Genomic DNA, 23,259 nt, shown 5'->3' on the forward strand with positions numbered 1-23,259 from the left:
GCTGCTGTTAGTCACACACAGCTTCTGCAAAAGCTATGTTTGGTACAATTCAGCCCTCTACTGTTTATAGAGTGGAAATCCCTCATCTTCCTCCAACTAGTCATGTCTCTCTAATGTCATCTACTTAATAGAAAGCAACTTTGGTGAAGTCAGTAATCAAGCAAAAAATACAAATGAGCCTTTTTTTCAGCCCCTAAACTGCAGAGATTTGCCTTTTTTTAGTGTTTTGTCTCGTACATTAAACATCTTTGAATGGCGGGACTGTTTTTTTTTTTGGGGGGGGGGGTTTAAACATTTTAAAGACTAAATGAGTATTGGGTATCAAATGAAGTACTTAATTGGTATCTGTATCACTTTCAGGGTACTTGGATTGGTACTGGTATCATAATAATCTCTTACAGTGATACTAATAATTCATACCAAAGCTCAAATATATATTTTTTATTCAAAATACTTTGGGAATATAAACATGACCGCTCCACTTCATCATGCTGCGGTCTCAGAAGTGAGGACTCGTCACAATGCTGCACACACGTGTAACCTGAAAGCTTTCATCGCAGTTCATTGCAGGGAGCCCATTTAGAGCCTGAGGGCTGTAAACAAACACAAAGAGTTGTGAAATTAAAACATCAACACATTTCTGAGCTACGACATTAAGACAACACAAACTACAGTCACACAGTAAAAAAGTTAAATTGCTTTGATCCCCGACCGACCGCTCTCCATTCCCGAGTTTGTAACCTTATTTTTTTTAACAGAAGCCTTTGTTCCCCAAAAAGAAAAGATGTGTCTTTAGTGCTTTTTTTAGACAACATCTATCAAGTCTGACCACTCTGTTCTGTCTGTGATTTGTCTGATGAACGCTGGGACTGGAGGTGGCTCGTTTTACTGAAATTCCGCAGCCATCGCTCTAAGTCAAGTCTGGACGTTTAGCGAGCTGTTCACCCGTCACCTTTTCTTAAAGGCGTAAATGATTGTTTCTGTTTTTTTACACGTCGCCCTTGTGACGCTGTGCTTCATCACTCTGCTTTCATCATCGGCTCAATATCGTCTCCCTCCTCGTCGTCGGTGTCGAAAAATTCGTCCTCAAAAAATGATCCTCCAAATCCGTATTCCTGCGCATGGACAGACACCTCGTTGGACATCAGGTGAGGCGACCCTTCGATAAAATCGGCAAACCTGTGAATTACAGCGACAATATCAGCATTTTATTAACTTGTTATATGCAAACTATGTGCAGGTGTTTTCTGTAGGAGTGTAGGTTGATGGTACGCATACGCTGATATTTACATCAGAAATATGTTTGGTTTCACTTCTGCAAAACACCAACAGGTTTTTGAATATGACCTTTCTGTTAATTTTGCATTTTGGATAAATTCATATACATATTACTGGACAAAGACACAGTCAATCTAGCATCTTAAATCAATTCAATTTTTTTTTTTAAACCCAAAAAACCTGTTGATGAACCTGACCTGTTGATTAATGAATCAAATTTTAGCGTACTCCCCCAAACGTCAGTGACACTACTGAAATAATACTCATAAAGAATGAATAATTAAATTGTTTTTCAGTGGTAGTTTGCTCCTTGAAGCTACTGATGCTGGGGGGCAACAGAGGAAAGTGTTGGGCCATGTAATTTCTTATTTAATAAATTAAATTAATTAATAGTAATTAAATAATTTAAGTACTCACACCCTTTAATAAGACAGACATATTGTATATAATCACTGGTGCAGCCAACTGGTTTAAGAAATAACAATAATCAGTTTAATGGAGATCACCTGTGTGTAGTCGAGGGGTTGTAGGATAAAAACAGCTTCATCTGGATCGTCCAACTTTTGCTGAGTCTTAATGATGACAAAACCTACAACCTCTCTGGTCTTACACTTTTCTGTTGATCAGTGACAAAACAACCACTTTAAAAGAGAACTCCACCAATTTAACAGTATTACTGTAACAGCGTTGGATTCACAATGAATGGTTTAGTTTTTTTTTTTGTTTTTTTTTAAAGGATCAAAATCGACCCAGCAGCATCTTTTTTATTCTACGTGTCATCTACATGACCCACAATGCAACTCAAACATCAAGAGTTCAGTCTGAGATTCAAGCAGATGTGTAAAATTGGCAGAGCTCCCCTTTAAATCTACTTTAACATTCAAGGGGGTGAATCTTATTTATAAGCTCTTTTTTTAAGTACTGCATTGACTGACACTAACAGTATCTCTTCATGTTAATACTCTGAGTTATTGGCCAAAATTAGCCTAAATCAAGAACACATCATGTATCTAACTAAAGATTTCTATACGTGGGAAAAGAAAATGTATAAAAATGTATAAATACCCACCTTTTTGGGGATTGAAGCCTGGACACTGTCCTCCACGGGCTGAACTCCGGGCTGTGACAGCACTTCCGCAATTCTTCCAGCGCTCGCCGAGTCTCCTCCTCCCCCTCCTTCTGATACTCCTCATCGGTCAGCAGGCGACGTGGCTCTGGCTTCCAATTAACGAGCCGTCTGATCCTCCTTTAAAACAATTACACAAATATAAAAATACAAATGAGTGTGACCACCAATACTAAAAGGGAAATTTAACACACGCTATTAAGTAGATCACTTCTGAGATTCAGTATCGTAGGCAATGTCAAATGCAAGGAAGAAATAAGGCATCATGAAACATTTTACAGAGATCACAGATAATATTGTGCAGTATCAGAAACTCTTGTACAACAGCTCCTCATTATACCGCCTGAGATAACAGATACGCCACACACGCTGTTAAAAAGAGTTTCACTTTAACATATTACTGTACTTTTACGCCACCTTCTGGCATTATTTTAAAAACACTCACCTCCATGCAAACACTGCCAGATAGACGGGGTACTCCAGATTTTTGGACAGAAAAAGTGCCACGATGATGGCAAATGCAACTTTCTGAATCTGAATTCCTAAATACATCAGGAGAAGGCCAAACAGCTGCAGCGTCCACGACAGGATGTTGATGCTCTTCTGATCCACCAGAGGACCGTAACGGTAACACACAGCAAAGCTGACGAATCCCACGACTCCCACATAACCTGAAAAACACAAAAACGTCAACTTACAAAGTGTTTAAGAAGAACTAATGAAGTGGTGAGACATGCAATGTAAAGCCTGCATGCTGAACTGCAGCTTCTGTATAAATACCAGTCTGACGAGAGCCACAATTCATCATAGTTGTGTATGTGGGACGGGGGCTAAAACTGCCTGTTTGAAACAGAGGCTGAACTGAAGGGCTTCATAAAGGGCCAGTGTGATATAAATAGAGTTTTTAACTATAAATCATGCAAATATATTCCAATAGAGACCCAGAGTATAAATACAGACATGAATTTGTACATGATATATCTTCTTGAAGCAGTAAAAACTTCAAATATCAAAAGGCCTTAAAGTTGAATTCAGGAGATTGATTTGTGTTAGAGGACGGGTTCGCAATTTTTCTGTCTTAAAACAACAGTTAGGTACCCAAAATAATACTGAAATAGGTTTTTTTGCTGTAATCATTCCTCCTGTTCATACTGACCATTAGAAGATCCCTTTATAATGAACTTGAATGTGAGTGATGGGGGACAAAATCCACAGTCCTCCTCCTGTGCCAAAAAAGTTTTAAAGCTAATATGAAGCTTCAGCTGTCAAAATGAGTCAAATCAGGTCTTCTATGTTTCAACATTATAGTCTTTTTAGTGCCAAAGTCCTTCTTTTTGTTACTATACTTCAACTACAGCTCAACAGAGAAACACAAAAAGGCCACTTCATGCTAAAATTAGTATAAATGTGGCAGATATCCATTTGATATGACTAACTCAGACTGCTGAAGCCTCACATAAGCTTCCACTGACAGCACATTTAAAGGGGATATTTTAACAGCCAATATGAACAGGAGGAATGATTGTGAATCTATCCTTTTGAAATTTAACTACATGACATTTGTATACATGAAGAATTTGTACCTAACGCCATGTGCCAGTGTTCTCGCAGAATCGTGTTTAGATTCCTGAAGACGAGCTGGATGGCGTACAGAGAGAATGACCAGCCGCCGACTAGCAACACATAAAAAGGGCTTTTCTGTAGGAACAGCAAACACAAAGGTTATAAAACTTAACATGAGCGATTAGAGAGATTACTCAGTTAAATCATGAATATTAGAGGATAAAGAACTACCTTACCTTTGGCAAAAAACGAGACAATATAAACAAGAGGATGATGAGGGAGGCGATCATCCCTGTGCTTGTACCAGCAGAGTAGAAGAAAACTTGACTCCTTCATATGAGAGATTTAAAAAAAAAAAAAAAAAAAAAAAAGTAGTTAATAACATGTAAGCTTGTTAAATCCTAACAATAGAATTGTTGATTTAGGATTTAACAGATTTAAAAAGTTAGAAGAATTGACTAAATTACCTGCTGAGTGAGTCTGCAAAGAGGAATAACAACGCTCCGGAGAGGAATACCAAAAACAGATAGATATCAAACTCTGCAAGAGAAAACAAAACATTTTATTGGCCTTCTGATATTTATCAATAACAAGCAATTTAATTATGTTCTTTTATTCCCCCCCCCCCACTTACTACGAACTGGCTTGACAGTGTACAGAGTTTTATCCGCAGGGTCGATCTTGAAGCACGTCTTCTTGCTGAACAGGCTGATGTTGATGGTGGTCTCATTGTGCCCCTCTCGTAACATGCTCTGGAACCAGCCCCAGACACTGAAGCGCTCCAGCTCCTGCAGCTCCTGCTCACCATCAACAGTTTCCACCTTAAACGTGGTTGAACTCCACACTCTGACCTGTCAGGAAAAAACACTTTTATCAAATGTTTGACTATGTGGAAAATGTTGAAGTGCTGCAAAGTTTAACTTAAGTTTTAATAACTGTTGGCACTGAAATATTTAATGTAGAAAATGTGTCAAATTGAGAGAGAAAGAGACAAACACTTTTTCTTAAACACTTTTTCACTATGCTATAATTTAAAAGAAGAATTAAATCATAAAATAACAATGTTCCTAATTTGACAGTGGACCATTCATCTAACTTACCTGAATCCTTGTCCAAACATGCTTCCAGGTCGGCACTATGGAGTTTGTATAACAGAACAAATTGGTCCCTGTCATCCCATACTGCTCTCCATCACTGAGATCATGTACTTGAGGTTTGTTTCCTGGGTTTAATGAGCAGAAACATGTATGTGTTAGTATGACGGCATTATGTGACATGAATAAAAGACTCAAAAAAAGATGTATTTAAAGTATCAGGCTGGTGTTGCCCCGACATTACGAGTAAACATGAAAGTATTAAATCCGCTGTCATTCATTTCATTTTAATCAGAGTTTTTCCTACTGTGACATGTCAAAATGTTTTCTAAGAGAAAGATGTATTGTCATTTAATCCCATGAAAACACTAAAACCAACAATAGGTTGTTGCTGCATTTAAAAGTTTACCTGAAGCTTATGTGAGGCTTATGTTAAGTGGATATCTGCCACATTTACACCCGTTTTAGCATGAAGTGGCCTTTTTGTGTTTCCCTGTTGATCTGTGGTGGAAGTATGGTAACAAAAAGAGGCACTTTGGCACTAAAAAGACGTAACGTTGGACGATATCTACTTAATTTGACTAATTTGGATGGCTGAAGCTTCAAATCAACTTTTAAATACATTTCTGCACTGAAGGAGGCTTTTGGATTTTGTCCCCCATCACTTACATTATAAGTTCATTATGAAAGGATCTTCTAATGGTCAGTATGAACAGGAGGAATGATTACAGCTAGAAAAAAAACATGTTTCAGTGTTCATTTGGGCTCCTGAATGTTGTTTAAAGACAGACTTGAAAAACTGTGAACAGTTTTAACACAAATCAGTCTACTGAATTCAACCTGAAGGCCTTTGTAGTTTTTACTGCTTAATAAAGAGGACATATAATGTACATTTTCAGGTCTATATTTATATTCTGGGATTCTACTGGAACATCTTGACATTAATTACTTTTAAAAACTCCTTATTTTTCTCACACTGGCCCCTTTTCCCCCACATACAAAAGTAATGATGAGTTTATATGAGGGTTCAGCAGTCTGAGTTAGTCATACCAAGTAGATATCTGCCACATTTAGTCTTTTTAGCATGAAGTGACCTTTATGTGTTTCACTCTTGAGCTGCAATGGAAGTATAGCAACAAGAAGAGGCACTTTGGCACTAAAAAGACAGTAATGTCGAAAAATATCTATTTGATTTGACTAATTTGGAAGGCTGAAGCTTCATAATAGCTTCAGATCAATGACATTTTTGTACAGAAGGAGGCTTTTGGATTTTGGCCCCATCACTTACATTATAAATGCATTATGAGGGGATCTTCTAATGATCAGTATGAATTATTACAGCAAGAAAAACATGTTTCAGTGTTAATTATGGCAATTGACTGCGATTTTAAACGTGAACCTATCCTTTAAGTATGATTTTAACAGCAGGATCTAACTTATCAAGCTTTTTAACTTTGATATTTGGTATTGATACGTTTCTTTAAGTAAAGGATCTGAGAGCTTCTTCCACCTCTGTATAAACAGGTTTAGTGACTCAGTAGTTTCATTATTACGACTGTGCAACATGAGGGCGGGGCTTGTTTATACGGTGGAGAAACGTTCAGATTTGCCATATTTATACTCAGCAAATCTACAATAACACAATAAATGACTGATTTACATAATATGTATCTTCTATAAAAGGGATGCAGTCAGAGAAGTGACCCCGCAATAAGAAAAAATGCACAAACTCTCATCGTTTAGTAACTTCTGTGCAGTCTCGCAGCTTCAGACACGTTAAAACAAGCTAACATGAGTTAGCCGGTAAATACTCTGTAGTTTTAAATACGTGTCGATTAAACTTAAGTGTTCGTCATTGCCGCGTACTACTTCATCTTACCCGTGTTCTGGTGTGAGGGTTGAGGTAAGCAGATAAGCAGCGCCATGAGAATCACTGATTTAGCGCCTGTAGAAATGAAACCGTTTGTCATTTTCATGCATCCCGCCATGATGATAGCACTCTCTGTGACGTGTTAAGTCCCGCCCCTTCCTCCTCGACCCGCCGCGTTGAGTTACAGGCCGCCCAGCCAATCACAGCGCCGCACCGTATGACGTCATTTAGTGCTGTTTTTTGAATGGACATGCTGCAATTTGTATTCAAATGATCAATATTTGTAGTATTATAAACCTTTTTTATTTTGTTAAGGAACATTTTATATCCACAAATCCAAAATATCCAAAAATAACCTTATCATTTAAGTTAATCTTAATTGAAATAAAATATTATAATATATTATTTTAAGTCTCCACACTGTATAAAAAATAAGAAAAGTACATATGTTATCAAAATCTACTCAAATGTTTTTAACTGAAGATGTCTGTCACCTATACTTTTACTTTTTATTTATTTAGTGTTTTTCCCCTCTATGTCAATTGAAAATATTTTATCTTCTTTATGGGATTTTTCATTATACAATGTAAACAATGCAGATGAATTATACTTCATGCACGGACCTTTATGTCCCTTTTCATTTATTTATTATTTATAATAATAATGACATAAGAAGGAATAATATATTACACATTAAGGCTGATTCTGACTTTTTTTTAGACTAAATATCTTAAACTTGACTTTTAAGCAAATACGTTTGAGTTGATGTAGTGAAGGCTTTAAAACAACATTTTGTGAGATACAATTGTCTCTTGTGATTTCTTTAAAACATATTGCTTAAGTGTGGGGGGGGGGGGGGGGTCTGCTGGGAGACTTTGGATTCAGATTTTCTAAAATCCTGTGGCACAGTATGAAAGTGTGTGTCATTTAGCCTGTTATTTGTTTGTGATCTTTATACTGAGCTCTTTCAGATTTAAATCCTTTGTTGGAGAGAGGCTTGGCCAAACATCACAGTATCACAATTATGTAAACCAGAAATATTACATAATAATCTAATGTGGCTGTAATTAGTGTCTGTAAGTGCTTTTCGTAACTCACCTGGGTGCTGTCCAGATGAAAACTATTTAGATAAACTGTGTACCTTCTGTGCAGACAAGAGGAGGCTGTAGTTTGACATTGGTGGAGTCAGTACAACTAGAGATACACAAGCTGCTGGAGCATTAGTTACTGTAAATGAAGGTGTAACATTGGATTTGTCCAATAAAAACACTGCTATGAATGTAAACAGTGGGGACAGTAATACATCTAAAGGATCATGGCAAGAAAATGTAAACATATATAGACACATTTCATCTTCACAATCAATCCAAGTTTTTCCCAATGATACAACTTCAGCAAAGACCAAATGTCAGCTGAATAGCAATGTATTTAAATAAGGTAACAAATTCAGCAGGGGGGAACAATCAAAGGTTATTATTGGTTGAATTGGCACCAATCCTAGGTTGGAAATATATTTGGAAATTGGAAATATTTACTGCCAAATATACCAAAAGCATTTTAGAAGAGTGTAGGTTTAAAAACAATATGCATGTTCTGCATTTAACAGATTCTCCACAAACCCAACACAGATTGAACCCTGCAGCTCCCTCCTGTGGATAATTAGAAGAAACACCATCAGCCTGAGGACAATGACAGCTTTGTAAGAGACATCAGCAGACAATTTTCACAGCAGATATACTTATGTTTTCTGTTTACTCGTCTCAGTTTCGGTGCATTTCTGCATACTCACTGTGATGGCTGACTGGGACACGCAATGGGTCGTAGCCATTGTTTTTGTTGTTAGTGACACCTGATCCTTTTCCTGGAAGTGTCTTCTGTGTGCAGATTTTTTAACATATGTACAAACAGATGCCCTGATAGTGATTATATATTACTGAGAACAATGTCACTTGTGACCAATTAGTTTGTAAAAAGTGGTTAGTTTGTCATATTTTGTTCTATTTTCTCTTGTGATAACGTATAAGAAGCTCAGAAGATCAGATACATGCAAATAAAATTACAGACATTGGGCTCTCATTACTTGAAAGCTTTTTTTTTTTTTTTAAAGCCTCTTATCTTTTTCCCCTCAGCCCTCTGCACAAATTAGAGGTGGCTTTACACAGGACAATCAAAATGAAAACATTTCAGCACCACAATCAAGTGAAATCAGGCAAATAAAAGCACAGAAAATAAGACTTCCACAAGGAAATAAGATAAAGAGTGCAATAAACAAATAAACCAGATAACACAGAACTGAAAAGGGTTAGGGTTGGGGTTATTATTTATTTGTTGCATATGAATTACCATATTAAATATTTATTTTCTTATTATTTTAAAGATTTACTCTTTTTTTATGGCACTCCTTAGACCCCATTTAATTTTGCAACTTGTGCTGAGTTCAAACAAAACAACTTTTATTATTTTACTAAATGTGTGAATCCTGAAGCTTGATGACCTAATTTGCTGCTGTGTCACTGACAAATGCACATTTAACTCAAATTCAGTGTGGTTTAAAAAGCGAAATGTATGCATCTTATTTGACTTGATAACACTCAGACTGAACACATGACTAGTCTCCTACAGTATGTGGCTTATACTGCAATGTCTAGTTAAACCACAAGAGGGTGCATTTCCACTTTGATACCAATGTATGGCCACAGCTTTAAATATCTATCTGCATCATAGACTGTATGTAAGAAATCTGCATAAAATAAAGCTGGAGTAGTAAAGAGAAAGAAAGTTAAATTGAACCCTTCTGCTTAATAACACACGATGACGTCATAAACTAGTAAAAGTGAACATTACATTATTTTTAGACTAATACATTGGTCACCAATGCAGGAAACCAGTAAATCAGGTCAAGCTGTTATTAGTGGCTCATTGTGGTCTGCATAGCGATATGGGCCACTCAGGTGTTTGCTTTTTGATACGCTTGTTGTACAGTTAGCATACAGAGTCACAGCGAGACTAACTGAGTTCAACGATTTTGTCTGCTCTGCTCCATTCACCTTAACAGCATTACCGTGAGAACACATGCAACGTTGAGTCAGATAACATTAACAGACATTGATGTAGGAGAACATGCAACGTTGAGTCAGAGGTCTCTACATTATTTAATCAAGAATTAGAGAGAAAATAACAAACAACAAATCTTTCATCTTAATTTAAAGACACTGTTTAGTCTAAATCAACTGGCTGGAGAGTGTTGACACCGTAGAAATTTTAGTTTTCAGTAATGAATTCTTCCACAACATCCACAAAGACTTGTGACTTTCACCACATGACCATAACTTTAAGCAACAAGTTCTCTTTGTTCAGTCTTACACACCAGTTGTTTCCTTTTAGTTTGCCTCCTTAGTATTGATGCTTACTTTGTAAAATTTGATTTGCGCATTCATTTAGATTTGAATTAATCCTGATTCCCTCCGAAAGCTCATATAAATTAGTTCCTGCATTGTGACGTAAATTGAGTGGTCACAGTGTCATTTGAGACCTCTGAAAATTCGGCTAAAGGAGGCAGTTATTCAGCGGAAGGAAGCTTTTGCAGAAGTGGGTGTCTCACAGAGGCCGGCCTTTGACACAATGATTCATTTACCACAAATGCAACAGAGTTTGAATCATCCTTAAAAATGATTGGGTGGAGGTTCATATATGTCACAATGTTTCCTAGCACTGTTGTATATTTCATTATTAAGGGCTGTGAAGTTAAGCTGTGTTAATCATTTATGCTATAAAAACATGTTTATTGGCATTTTATCTGAAGGGTAACTGTTGCTTTTAACTCTTTGTTTGCTTCTTGTGGCCCTGTTGTGATGAGACAGTGACATTTGATGTAAAATAATGCTTACATTAGGCTACAAGAACATGTTCATTCAATTATTTCATTACAATTGTAGAAATGATATTCATGTTATAAGCACAGTGCGAGCTTCTTAGCTTTACACTGATTGTTGACATTTGTTATAAATCCATTAACACATTCAACGCTTGCCTGCTGCTTCCCCCATGTCATGTTCTTTTTCAGAATAGCAGCCACTAAGACCTTTATTAGTCATTGTTTTGCAATTATTTCCAACCAAAAGCATTGGGAAATAGATTAAATCTGATTTCTGATGGTGGCATGGGAACTCCAGGTCTGAAAATGTGAAGCCATGGCTGAAGTAACGTAAACCTGCATTCTGGCTCCAAACAGAAGTCCAATTGAATGAAAGACAATGAGAAAACTATTTCTTCCTCTGATTACTTCTTACTTGATTAATTACCTTGGTAAACAATTTCCTAATTCATTTATAGTATAGACAGGGTTTGAGAAGGTTACAATGGAAATGTAATAGGTTACAAATTAAGTAATGTAACTATTTCAATTACTTCATCAAAGTTATGTAACGTATTACATTTGATTACTTTTTGATTACTTTTCAACTGTTGGTGTAAGTGTACAAGCCACCAATATCTAAGTTCAGGTGTGTTTTTCATGGATACTGACATGATTTATAAGGGAGATTATTTCTTATAAACAAGATTTATCTCTCATTTGAAAATGTATTCATTAGTTCATATAAATTTTGGAATATACAATAAAGATATTTTATGAAAAAAGTCAAAAGTCTGGCATGGGATTAATTGGTACTGTGACACCATTTCAGCCCATGTCATGATTTATTAACAACATATTAAAAGAATTATTGATTTCAAAGAATAAAAACATAAATATATGTATTCAGCAACATATTAACACTTTAACAGACAGGAGTGGAAAATGAGATGTGAAAAATGTAATCCTAGTTATATCATGTGCACCTAAATTAAACATTTCCATAAATCTATTTTTAAAATATTTTGAAATTTTGGATTTGTATTAGTTGTATCGCCTCCAAGATATGTTGTCCCTATTAGGGTATAAAATGGTCATAATGCTAAAGAACTGAATGCTTTATTTAAAAAAGAGAACATTCTTGCTCTCTCTGGTCATTCATATCCCACATACTAGTTTCTATATTGAGTTATATCATTTCTATCAAAGTATAGGCCTACCACAAACCTCAGTTCTACTAATTCAAGGCACATACAATTGAACCAATCATGCTTCTAACAGGGTGTCAAAAGTCTGTATCTCTTGGTGCACCTTGCCTATATAAGGGTTAAAAAATGAGCAGAATCTTAAAAGCCTGACCTCAGATGTGACCCCCAAGTTACATTTATATTATAATTAAATTAGGTAACGCCATTACATGTTACATAGTTTACTGGATGACAACAGGTTAAAGGTTTAACACGGATTTATGTGGCTAATCTATTAAAAAAAGGGACATTAGTTTTGTGTGAACTAGCAGCTGACTACACCCCAGAAATTGAGGATAAAGCTGTGTTGTTAACTAGGAGTCCGTGAAGGCACCGTGGGAAGGAGGTGGAGAGCAGACAGGGGCAGACAGAAAAGGGAGGGGACTACACACGGGCACAAGCTTCTCCGTCCAAAATCTTTCCACACTTCGTCGTCTTCGCCTCTCTACGTTGGCTTCACGGACTTCTCCACTAAGGTAGGCCTCAAAAAACTATTAAAAAACTACTCTTTCCCCCCCCCCCTCACCAACCATTCCTGCTGAACTTGTTGGAATGATGCGTTTAAAGACCTTTTTCTTAACTTAAAGTGTACGTTTAAAAAGAAAAAAAGAAAGAAAGAAAGGAGGATGGGGTTTTTTTCCCCCAGCTTTTGATAAACATCTAACCAACGTATCTTTGTTTATCTAAGACTAACGTAGTTAAACTGTGAACTTGCTTGTTGTTTGATAATTTGGTAACTTAATTTAACTAGGGACAGAGCTGGTGTTGTTGCCATGAGTAACGGGCCCGGGCTGCACGGACTCCTCTTCTCTCTAAAAAAATACACTTTTTTTTGTTTTTTAATCCCCCCATTAATGGCCCAGACGATGTGTTGTTTTTAGGCCTGTACACGCTTAATTTGGTTATTTTAAACAGTGCAGCCCTGCCCTTTTGTTTGTGATAGAGCACTGTAAACATTAAAATAAGTGAGTATAAACTTAACATAAACCCACATTAAAAAACATGTAATATGTGTGGATTAGTGATTAATTCAGTCTAACAATGGAGGCTTTTTAAAAAAAACATTTTTGCTTGTTTAGTCCTTTGACCGAACACTACTGTATTTGTTATTCCTATGTTATTCCTAAAAGCTTAATCACTTTTCCTCTTTAAGTGACTCAGATCTTCCAGTATGCTGCTGTTGCTGCTCATGTTACAGCTGATGTAATTTTGTGCACACAGTTCAATCTTTTTTGTGTGTGTTTGATATATATAAAAGAAAAAGAAAAAAAACTACTCCATGAAGTGCAACTAACTAATTTTGTTTTCATGTGTTTTGTTTCGATGCAGGAAATCGATCCTCATCAGCAGCCATGGGTGTAGAGGGGGGAATGAAATGTGTCAAGTTCCTGCTTTTCTTTTTCAACTTTATCTTCTGGGTGAGTACCGCAGCTGTAGCCTTGCAATGTTTTGCCATCAAGAAAAAAGAATCATATTAAGAAGTGAAGGTAGCTTGTAAAGGCTTAAAAATTACTACAACCCACCAAAAACAAGAAGTTTTTAAGCAGCCGGAGAGTAAACAGGAAATAAGGTCACGTTAAAATGTCCGTGTAATTTGCAGTGGTGGAGAAAGGACTATTTTCTGCTACCTTAAACTCCAGTACATTTCATAGAGGGAAATATTGTACATTCTACCTACATTTATTTGACAGCTTTAGTTACTTTTCAGATGAAGATTTGACACAATGGATAATATAACAAGCTTTTAAACTACAACACATTGTTAAAGACAACTTACAAAAAAGCAGTGTGTAGTCGGGCTCACATTTCAGATGTCTATGAGTTGTTAACAGCTCCTCCAAATAGTGATTTTTCCCTCTAAACTTTAACTAATAAATGTTCAAATGATCCAATATTTCACCAAAAATCAAATATTAGAGAAAAGAATCCAACAACTGAAAACACATTTGTGTATCAGTACTTCATTCCTCTCCGATTAATCATCTCACGACCCCTTTAGATTTATCTGGTGACCCTTTGGAGGGGCCTCAACCCCTATGTTGGGAACCACTGGACTAAAATAGCTAATTGTATATAAAGTAGTGTAAACTCCACCTCCAGCAGCTACAACAGTAACACGCTGCGCCTGATAGGACCAAATCACTACTTTTTAATGCAGTACTGTAAATACAGTTTACTGATAATACTTATCTACTTTAATTAAGTAGGATGTTTCATGCAGGACTTTTACAGTATGTTTACATTGCTGATTTGATACTTTTCACTTTAACAAAAGATCTGAATCTCCCACCACTGGTGATTTATGTTATCGAGATAAATTAGCTTATCTCTCTCTCTTTTCTTTTGTTGTGTGTTGGCTGGTGGAAATATTTACAGCTCTGGACCTGTTTCAAAACTCTCTCTCACTTTGACTTTCACTGATCATGAATTCTTGGTGTTGTTTCCCCGCCTCTGACTTTAAGGTCATAATATGTATAAAATCAGCTGATGAGTGAAGTGAAAAACACACACACACAACTTTTGACATCCTCCTTTTCATTTATTCTTCCTGGACACTCGCTGCCTGACTCACATGTTTAGTTAATATTAAATGAACAGAAGTGTGACTGGGGAGACGAGCACGAGCACAAGGACGAGGCATTTATCTCAAATATCCTGGCCAACCTGTTTCCTGGATGTAACCTGTTTGCACTTCTTTCTCACTCTGTGTGTGTTTGGGAGCTTCAGAGGAAGAGATGATGATGGAGGAATTTGAATCTTATGACCAGATTTAAGTGTAACAGTATCATGTGATTCATCCATTTTTCTTTTTTTCCCCCATTTAAATTTTTTTTCCGCCTCCTTTACTGACACGTTGCCACTTAAAACTTTGTTTTTTTTTTTTTTTGTTTACTGTGTAACACTCAGTTAATCATCTCACCCAAGAGAAGAGGAAGCACTGAATGACAAAGCTGATTTTATCTGCATTTCTTGCAACAAAAAATTACTTTCCTTATTCTCAGTTAGATAAGTTAGAGAAAGTAGTCCAAGGTGACACAAGTCCAGTCTTCAAATGTCCAAAATCTATCACCATATAACAAAAAAACTAAGACAACTAGAAGGTATTTACATTAAGGGAGCTGGAATTAGTGAATTTGAGTTGTTCTTGCTTAAAAATTTCATTTTTTTGATTAATCCAGTAGTTGTTTGGTGCATAAAATGTCAGAAAATGGTGAGAAATCTTGAATTCTGCGTCCTAAAATCCAAGCATGTGTCCTCAAATGCCTTTTTTTGTCCCGACCAGGAGTTCACAACCCAAACATATTCAGTTTCCTGTCATAAAAGAATAAAAAAAACAGAAAATATTCACATTTAAGTATCTGGAATCAGAGAATTTTGCTATTTTCTTTAAATTAAAAAATGACTCAAAATGATAAATCTAGTATCAAAATAGCTGGCGATTAATTCAATAGTCGGTAATTGATTGATTAATCAACAAATTGTTGCAGCTCTGATTAATTGAGCATGAAAACAATTGCAGATTTATTTCCTGTATATCAACATATTCATCAAGACAAAGGAAATAAATATATAAAAGCAGTCAGAATAAACACTTTTTATTCTGCTCTGTTTTTACATGCTCTGTTCACTCCTTTTTTATGTTTCCCTCCGTCGGCCATCAGCCACCTATTTGACTCCTGCTCAAATATTTACATTGGTGGTGCCAACAAGGAGAGGTCGTCAGCTACAGCGCGGGCTTAACAGGGATAACATAACAACCTGCGGTCGTCGGAAATAAAAGCTCCAGACAGACAGACTCAGAGCAGGACTGAAGGTGCAGCTTTTCATACGGGTGTAAAACCTTTTAGGGGATTTTTTTGTTTGTTTTGTTTATGTTTTTTCTTGACACGCGTAACAGTAAATCTAAAGCACCGAAGAGTAGAAAGACCAGTTTGTCCGGGAGATTTGTTCCCAGGTTCGTTTGCAGTTTTAACAGCAACACAACTATGCTGCTTCCTTTTATTTATTTATTTATCTTTTAATAGATGAAGAAAAAACTGATACAGAAAGGTTTGGTATTCAATGAAGAAAGAGAGTTGTCAGTAAAGCCTGTCTGGATTTATGCCTACTTCCCGTCAGGATGTTTGTTTTTTGCTCGGTGTCGAGTACATTAAGAGTGAATGACAGAGTAAATATAGCCTGACTCTCAAATTACACCGAAGCATTATGAGTTTATAACATCTTATCAGCAGCATTTGATGGTTTCAGCTCCTCAAATGGGAATATTTGTTATTTTATGATGATTCATTTAATATTTTTTCATATTTATTAACATTTTGGACTGGTTACTGTTGAACCGTTACGACATTTTATAAACTAAAAGATAAATTGGAATAAGAGGCAGATTAGATTAATTATATCAATAATGTCTCTGAGTCACATTAACAGTCAGTCACTTGCATTTACAGGATTTCTTGTCTTGTGGTGAGTTTCTTCCTCTCTCCATTGTCTATTTTATCTATGAGTTGACCCGTGACGTCCCACACAGCCTCATCGATGATTAATCGTCATCATTTACGTACAGCGTGGGTATTTTTAAGATGAGTCCATAGCTTGACGAGGTGCTTATTTATGCTAGCGCTGAAAAGGGGATTGTGTTACTGGCTTCATGTGAACATCCTAGTTCTTCACAGCTAATGTGGAAGAAATATGGCGCCAATAAACAACACTGTTGTTCCTGTTCTGCTTTTTTAGAGATAAACTTACGTCTTTAATAAGAGTAAAAGCTCAGACACAGTGGAGTCACAATAATGATTAATGATGATTTTCCGTTAGGGATTAATCTCACAATCATTTTTCTCAGTGCATTTATCAACTAAGATGTTTCAAATGTCATCAAATTGCTTGATTTGTACAAAAAAAACAATTCTAAATCTAAAGATGTTAAGTTTAATATCACAAAAAACAAAAAAAGCCGAATATTTTCACAGTTGAGTGAGTAAATGTTTGGCATATAAGCTTAAATAATTACATAAATGAGCTGCAACTGACTGTTATTTTCATTATTGATAATCTGGCTATTATTTTCTCGATTAATTGATTAACTATGACCTTTAAAATTTAAAATCACACTATTAAAAAGCCCAAAATGATGCCAACAGATTGATTATTTTGTCAAACCAGCACTCAAAATTAAGGTTTAATTTCACATTAAGTATTTTTTTTACACTGTACACTTTATCACATAGTTTTCTGGATTAATGAATTACTAGTCCATAAAATGTCAGATAATAGCGAAAAATGTTAGTTATAATGTCCCACTGCACCGAATGACAACTTTATATGTCTTATGTTGCTCCACCAACAGTCAAACACCGAAAGATAATCAATCAATCAATCAGTCAGTCTCTACTTATATACTGTAGCGCCAAATCACAACAAAAGTAATGTCAAGGCACTTTACATATATTTAAATTAAAGAGACCCAACACTCCCACATGAGCAAGCACTTAAAAAAGAATCAGTGTACAAGCTGTAAAATAGAGAAAATCAACAAATCTTAATTTACTAGTTAACTGATTAATTAATTAATCGATTATTTGTTGCAGCTTTAACGATTAAATCTCCCCCCTTGACCTCAGATCACCACCTTTTTTATGTGTACACTGCCCTGTTGTAAAAATGAAGGACGGGCAATGTACTCTGTAATATTTGCTTTAGCACTAAGTATATGATCCCGGCCGATCCTGGTCAAACACTTCGCCCACACGGTTGTTTGCAGAGGATCCAATAAGCTGCTCCTCTTGTGTCACCGCGCCCTGAACGGTGACACACGGACGTCTCGGTTTATCGCAGACTCATTTTACATCTGCATACAGGAACCGGATAGACTATCACAACTTCCCTCTATCTGTTTATCGTCAGTGCTTACTCACCCAGGCATGTAAGAACAGTCAGGATTGAGTCTTAAAGTCAGGTGAATTTTGTAATTGGAAGATTTGATAATTAAAATATCTCTGAATTTGTTGAGTTGAAATGTTTTGACTGTTCAGAAACATCACTATGAATTTATGTGGTTTGATTTCTCATCTTTTTTTAGGATTAAAAAATTCAGACATGTAAAAATGTAATTTAAGCGTTGAGTATTTAACCCTTTACATCCTGTTCAGGGTTAAACTTGACCCATGTTTTACATTTGAGAGCTGTAAAAAACACACTAAATACTTTATAATTTTAGGCTGACATTTGATGACTCCTCCTATTGTGACCCACAATAAACAAAAATGTAGTTTTTGTAGAGTGTTGATGACGTATTCATGAATGAGTTTTTTAGAGACTAATTTATGCAGGGATACTGTGGATGGTCTGAACAGTGTATGAGGGTTAAAACTCTGCATTTAAGTGTGAATTTTATTTTAAGGTTTAACCCTTTTATAGTATAGCAGTCATTGAAACACTTGGAAATTCAAAATTTAAACCCATGGCCTAGAGAGTTATTGGGGTATATTACATGATCTTTATGAAGTTTCATGAAGTAACCATATATGGTTCCTCGTCAGTCTAGGATATATACAGTGTATATATATATATATATATATATATATACATGGGAATTCAAAAAGCACATGTTCAGATTGATGGTGTCAAAGTATTTGGTCGCGCCTTTCTCAATTTCACAAGTACGTATTTAGTTTCTTATATAATCATTACAGCCTTTCTGTGCTATTCAAAAAGTCAAAGCCTCAGATAAAAGAATCAAGAAACGATCCCCTGAATCCATCCTTATCACTGGTCTCCTGTCTTCCTCTGCAGATATGCGGTCTGGCACTGATTGTCGTGGGAATACTGGTCCAGTTAGCTTTGCACAAAACCTTCATGATCCGTGATGCGACGGCCTCGGGAGCTCCCATCGTCCTCATCGGCATCGGTGTGGTGATCTTCTTCATCGCCTTCTTCGGCTGCTGTGGCGCCTGGAAAGAGAACTACTGCATGGTCACCACGGTAACTCAATCACAACATGATTAAAAAGATTTAATTAGTTGTGGATCAGATTCATGAATAACATGAGTGTAAAATCTGTTTAATGTGTTTAAGTTTGTGTATTTTTTTTTCTCCCCAGTTTGCCATCCTCATCTCTCTCATCATCATTGTTGAGATCGCTGCAGCCATTGCCGGATACATCTTCAGAAACAAAGTGAGTGTCTTAAAACAGCATTCCTGTTCATATTGACTATTAGAAGATCCTCTCGAATTACAATTTAATGGATCAGGGGCAAAATCCACAGGGCTCGATTTGAGGAAAAAATGCATTTAAAAGTGTATCTGAAGCTTATATGAGGCTTCAGCAGTCTGAGTTAGTCATATCAAGCGGATATCTGCCACATTTACAATCTTTTTAGCATCAGATTCCCACATTTACAGTCTTTTTAGCATCAGATTCCCTCTTTGTGTTTCCCTGTTGAGCTGTGGTGGAAGTATAATAACAAAAAGAGGGACTTTGACACTGAAAGATATCTACTTGATTTGAATAATTTGGACAGCTGAAGCTTCATATCACCTCAGCTTATTTGCACAGGAGTAGCCTTGTTGATTTTGTCCTCCATCGTTTACACTGTAAGTTTATTATGAAGGGATCTTACAATGGTCGGTATTGAACATGAGGAATGATTACAGCAGGAAAAACAGCTTTAATGTTCATTTTGGCACCTGACTGTTGTTTTTAAGGTCCCTTTTTAAAGTACAACTCTGCAGAAAGTGAGTGTTAAGTTTCATGTCGTGTCTCCCTTCTCCTCTCATCTCATCTCATCTAGATCTCAAATGTGGTCCAGGACAGTCTCACTGAAATGATCACCAAGTACAACAACAGCTCGGCTGAATTCAGAGACACTGTGGACAAACTGCAGGAGGATGTGAGTTCAGTGTAAACTCTTGACACTCGCTGTTTGCTTTTGTCTGACTACACCTTCACATAACAGTGCTGCATCCTGTTGGCCGCTGTTACATGACACTATATTGTTTTGCTTTGCACCATCTGTTAGCACGAAATGCCCTTTTTACTACGTATCAGTCATGTGATCGCTGCCATACCTCATCACTGGCACTTCCTTACTAAATATTTTTGACCCGTTTCCTCCTCCAGTTGAAATGCTGCGGTGTGAACAGCTCCACCGACTGGAAACACTTCAAACCTGCTGGAAACTCAGTGCCTGACTCGTGCTGCAAAAACGTCACTGCAAGCTGTGGAATCGGGACTATGACAGATGCTGCCAAAGTCTACCAGAAGGTAAACCTGCAGTGGATGTGGTGACACCCGTGGTTGCTAGTGGTAACAGCAGGTGCAGTTTAACACACATTTGGCAGCCAGTTAGTCAGAAGAGGAACTGATATATGTGCCGATTACTGGAGCTCTGGAGCAGACATCGTTTACTGTCTGCTGTCAAATAAAACATTCTGAATAAGTCAAGGCAGCTTTATTTGTATAGCGCTTTTCCTACCCACGGGCAACTGAATGTGCTTTACATAAAAACAAACAGTAAGAATTGGAAGCATAAAAACATACAATTTTAAAAAATAAATAAATAAATAAAACCCAATTTTAGTAAAAATTGGAAACATACAATTAAAAAAAAAAAGTCAAACAAATGGTTGAAGTGGAGCCCAGCTGATATATATATATATATATATATATATATAGAGAGGGTTTTTTTTTTTTACATAAACACACAACATTTATGAGGAGGATTCCTTAAATGCTTTTTTAAAGAATCATACTGAGCAGGAAATTTCAGTTTAAAAAAAAAAAATCCTCAGTGCTGTGTATCGTTTACAATACAAATACCAATCCAAGTACCCTGAAAGTGATACCGATACCAACTGAGTACTTCATTCGATACCCATTACTTCTTTTATGCACTTGCTTTTATCTGGTGTACCAGGCGTGTAGTGTAGCCACACTTTAGGGCGTTTAGGTGGCATCTCGGCTGCTGAACTGCTAAAAGGTGCTAACCTCAAATTCAGCGCGACTTCACCACCACAGACGGGTTTTAGCTGCTGTGGCAGTGGACCAATCACACGTTGCATTAAATCGAAGAACGCTTCATTAATTGGCTGTGAGCAAGTCCGCACAAATAGTCATATTTTTATAGTTCTGGGTGCAAAAAGGATCGATTGCAGGTATCCTTTTGATTGATTGCACGAGTTGTTTCAATACTACTTGGTACTGATTTATTTCAGTCGATACCTTAAAGGTATTGAGACAAGGCAAGGCAGCTTTATTTGCATAGCGCATTTCATACCCAGAGGCAACTCAATGTGCTTAACATGAAATCAAATATTTGACAGTAAGAATTGGAAGCATAAAAGCATACAATTAAAAAGATAAATAAATAAAACCCAATTATAATAGAAATTTGAAACATTAAAACATAAAATAAAAATCAACCCAATTATAACAAAAATAAAACAAAGTACAGAAAAATAGAAAGAGAGAATGAGTACTGATACGCAGCCCTAGTGCTCTCTGATGGACAAACTATTCATTGACAGACCATGTTATAGATACACCGTTTCTAAATTCCCTCAAATGTGACCTCAGGATTTAATTATCAACAGACATGATCTCATATCGGATGATATATCAGCCTGACTCAAGTGTGAAGTGAAAAAAAAAAAGTAATTAAATAAGGTGCAACTCAGCAGTTTGCGCTTAGTTCATTGCCCAGTGTAAACTCCTTTTAAAGATCAGCACTAAATGGCAGACAAAGGGAGCAATTTCCTGCTGTAAAAGTCAAACATCTACTGAGTTTAAGAGTCCTACTGTGCAGTATTTCACACAGTAGCTGGTCGACAACAAACCGGAGCTTGAAGGAGAGTAAATATCAAACAGAGACATGACTCCAGTAGGAGTGCCAAATAGGTGTGTGTACACACACGGACAGTACGTGTGTCAGGCGGTCACCACACAATGAGTCAGAAAGGTCTAATTTACACACACCTGTCCTCTAAAGCTCAAGCTAAGGTACTCAAATGTCATGTTAGATTAACACAAGACACATTTGAGAAGCTGGAACAAGAGAATTTGGACTCAAAAGTGATTAATAAATTAATAAAATGGTTGATTTAATTTTCTTTTAGTCGGGTAATTGGTGCAGCTCTAAAATGTGTTCATGCAAAGCTCATAAATAACATATTAAACTAAAATATCTTATCTGGTGTAAAAACAATGCTTTATGGTTGTAAGTCCAGTTTGTGTCAAAAGAGTTTAATATGCTTCCAAACATTGGTGTTTTAATGAAATGAAAAGGAGAAAAGAAGACCGTTGTTGTTGTTACACAAACAGCACCGGGTCGTGTGGATCCTCGAACGATGAGGAAGTCAAAGTCAACATTTCACAAGTGTTAAAAAGAAGTAATAGTTTGAGCAACGTGTCTCTCAAAGAACAAGAGTGTAACTTCTCTCTCTCTTTCTGATGCAGGGCTGCCACGATGCTGTTGAGGCTTTACTGAAGAAAAACATCCAGTGGGTGATAGTCGCAGCACTCGTCATTGCTTTCCTGCAGGTATGTATCATCAGTAAACAAAGGCATGTTGAATTAACAAAGAATGACTCAGTCGGACCGGCCACTTCATTAACTTCCTTACACCGAGACGGGATCTTGTCCAGACCTTTGTCACGTCTTTCTGCCCTGAAGCACACTTTTTTAAAGCTTAAGAAAAGAGTAAACAAAGACACATTCTTCTTAAACTGTGGTGATTTTATCCACTTCTTCTCACATTTGGACTGTTTTTCCTTGCAGATAATGGGCATCGTCTTCTCCTGCATGCTGATGAGAGGGATCCGCAGCGGCTACGAAGTCATGTGATTGGTTGGTTTGGCGGGTTGGTCGTTGGGGTCACTTAATTTGGAGCTTAATTTAGAGAAACAGTTCAATATTCTTGTCTCATAACTACGACTGTAATGCACAGAACAATATATTTTCCCTCCACATTGATTTTGGTATATATTTTCATAGGCAATCAGCAGTTTGATACTTTTTGTGTTTAGAAGTACAAAATGATACTTAGAAGAGATTAACGTTCACACTTTTATGTCGGTGACATATTTTTCTTTTTTTGGTTGTGAGGAATTCTAACATCTTTTAACTTTGCTGGATCTGTTCAGAGCAGAGTTTTTAAATGTCTTGCTGGTTCCCAGTTTCTATTTTTATTAAATACTCTTAAATTACACGTGAATTTTACTGTAATTGTTCA

At 36.5% G+C, this 23,259-nt stretch overlaps 2 protein-coding genes across 2 annotated transcripts; one reads left to right on the top strand and one right to left on the bottom strand.

Moving 5' to 3' along the window:
• Positions 1-518: 518 nt before the first annotated feature.
• Positions 519-7,049, bottom strand: nemp1 (nuclear envelope integral membrane protein 1). The gene is made up of 9 exons (XM_062427466.1): positions 6,941-7,049; positions 5,068-5,189; positions 4,602-4,818; positions 4,435-4,507; positions 4,204-4,297; positions 3,988-4,102; positions 2,850-3,075; positions 2,348-2,524; positions 519-1,179 (listed from the first exon to the last, which is right to left on the bottom strand). Exons 1-9 carry the CDS (start codon positions 7,047-7,049, stop codon positions 1,020-1,022), a joined length of 1,293 nt encoding a protein of 430 aa, XP_062283450.1. The 3' UTR covers positions 519-1,019.
• Positions 7,050-12,407: 5,358 nt separating this feature from the next.
• On the top strand, positions 12,408-23,235 carry cd63 (CD63 molecule). The gene is made up of 8 exons (XM_062426468.1): positions 12,408-12,507; positions 13,361-13,449; positions 18,824-19,012; positions 19,131-19,205; positions 19,822-19,920; positions 20,151-20,294; positions 22,485-22,568; positions 22,806-23,235. Exons 2-8 carry the CDS (start codon positions 13,384-13,386, stop codon positions 22,869-22,871), a joined length of 723 nt encoding a protein of 240 aa, XP_062282452.1. The 5' UTR covers positions 12,408-12,507; positions 13,361-13,383; the 3' UTR covers positions 22,872-23,235.
• Positions 23,236-23,259: the final 24 nt, after the last annotated feature.

The sequence above is a fragment of the Scomber scombrus genome, chromosome 10 (genome assembly GCF_963691925.1).
Source record: "Scomber scombrus chromosome 10, fScoSco1.1, whole genome shotgun sequence".
Taxonomy (NCBI): domain Eukaryota; kingdom Metazoa; phylum Chordata; class Actinopteri; order Scombriformes; family Scombridae; genus Scomber; species Scomber scombrus.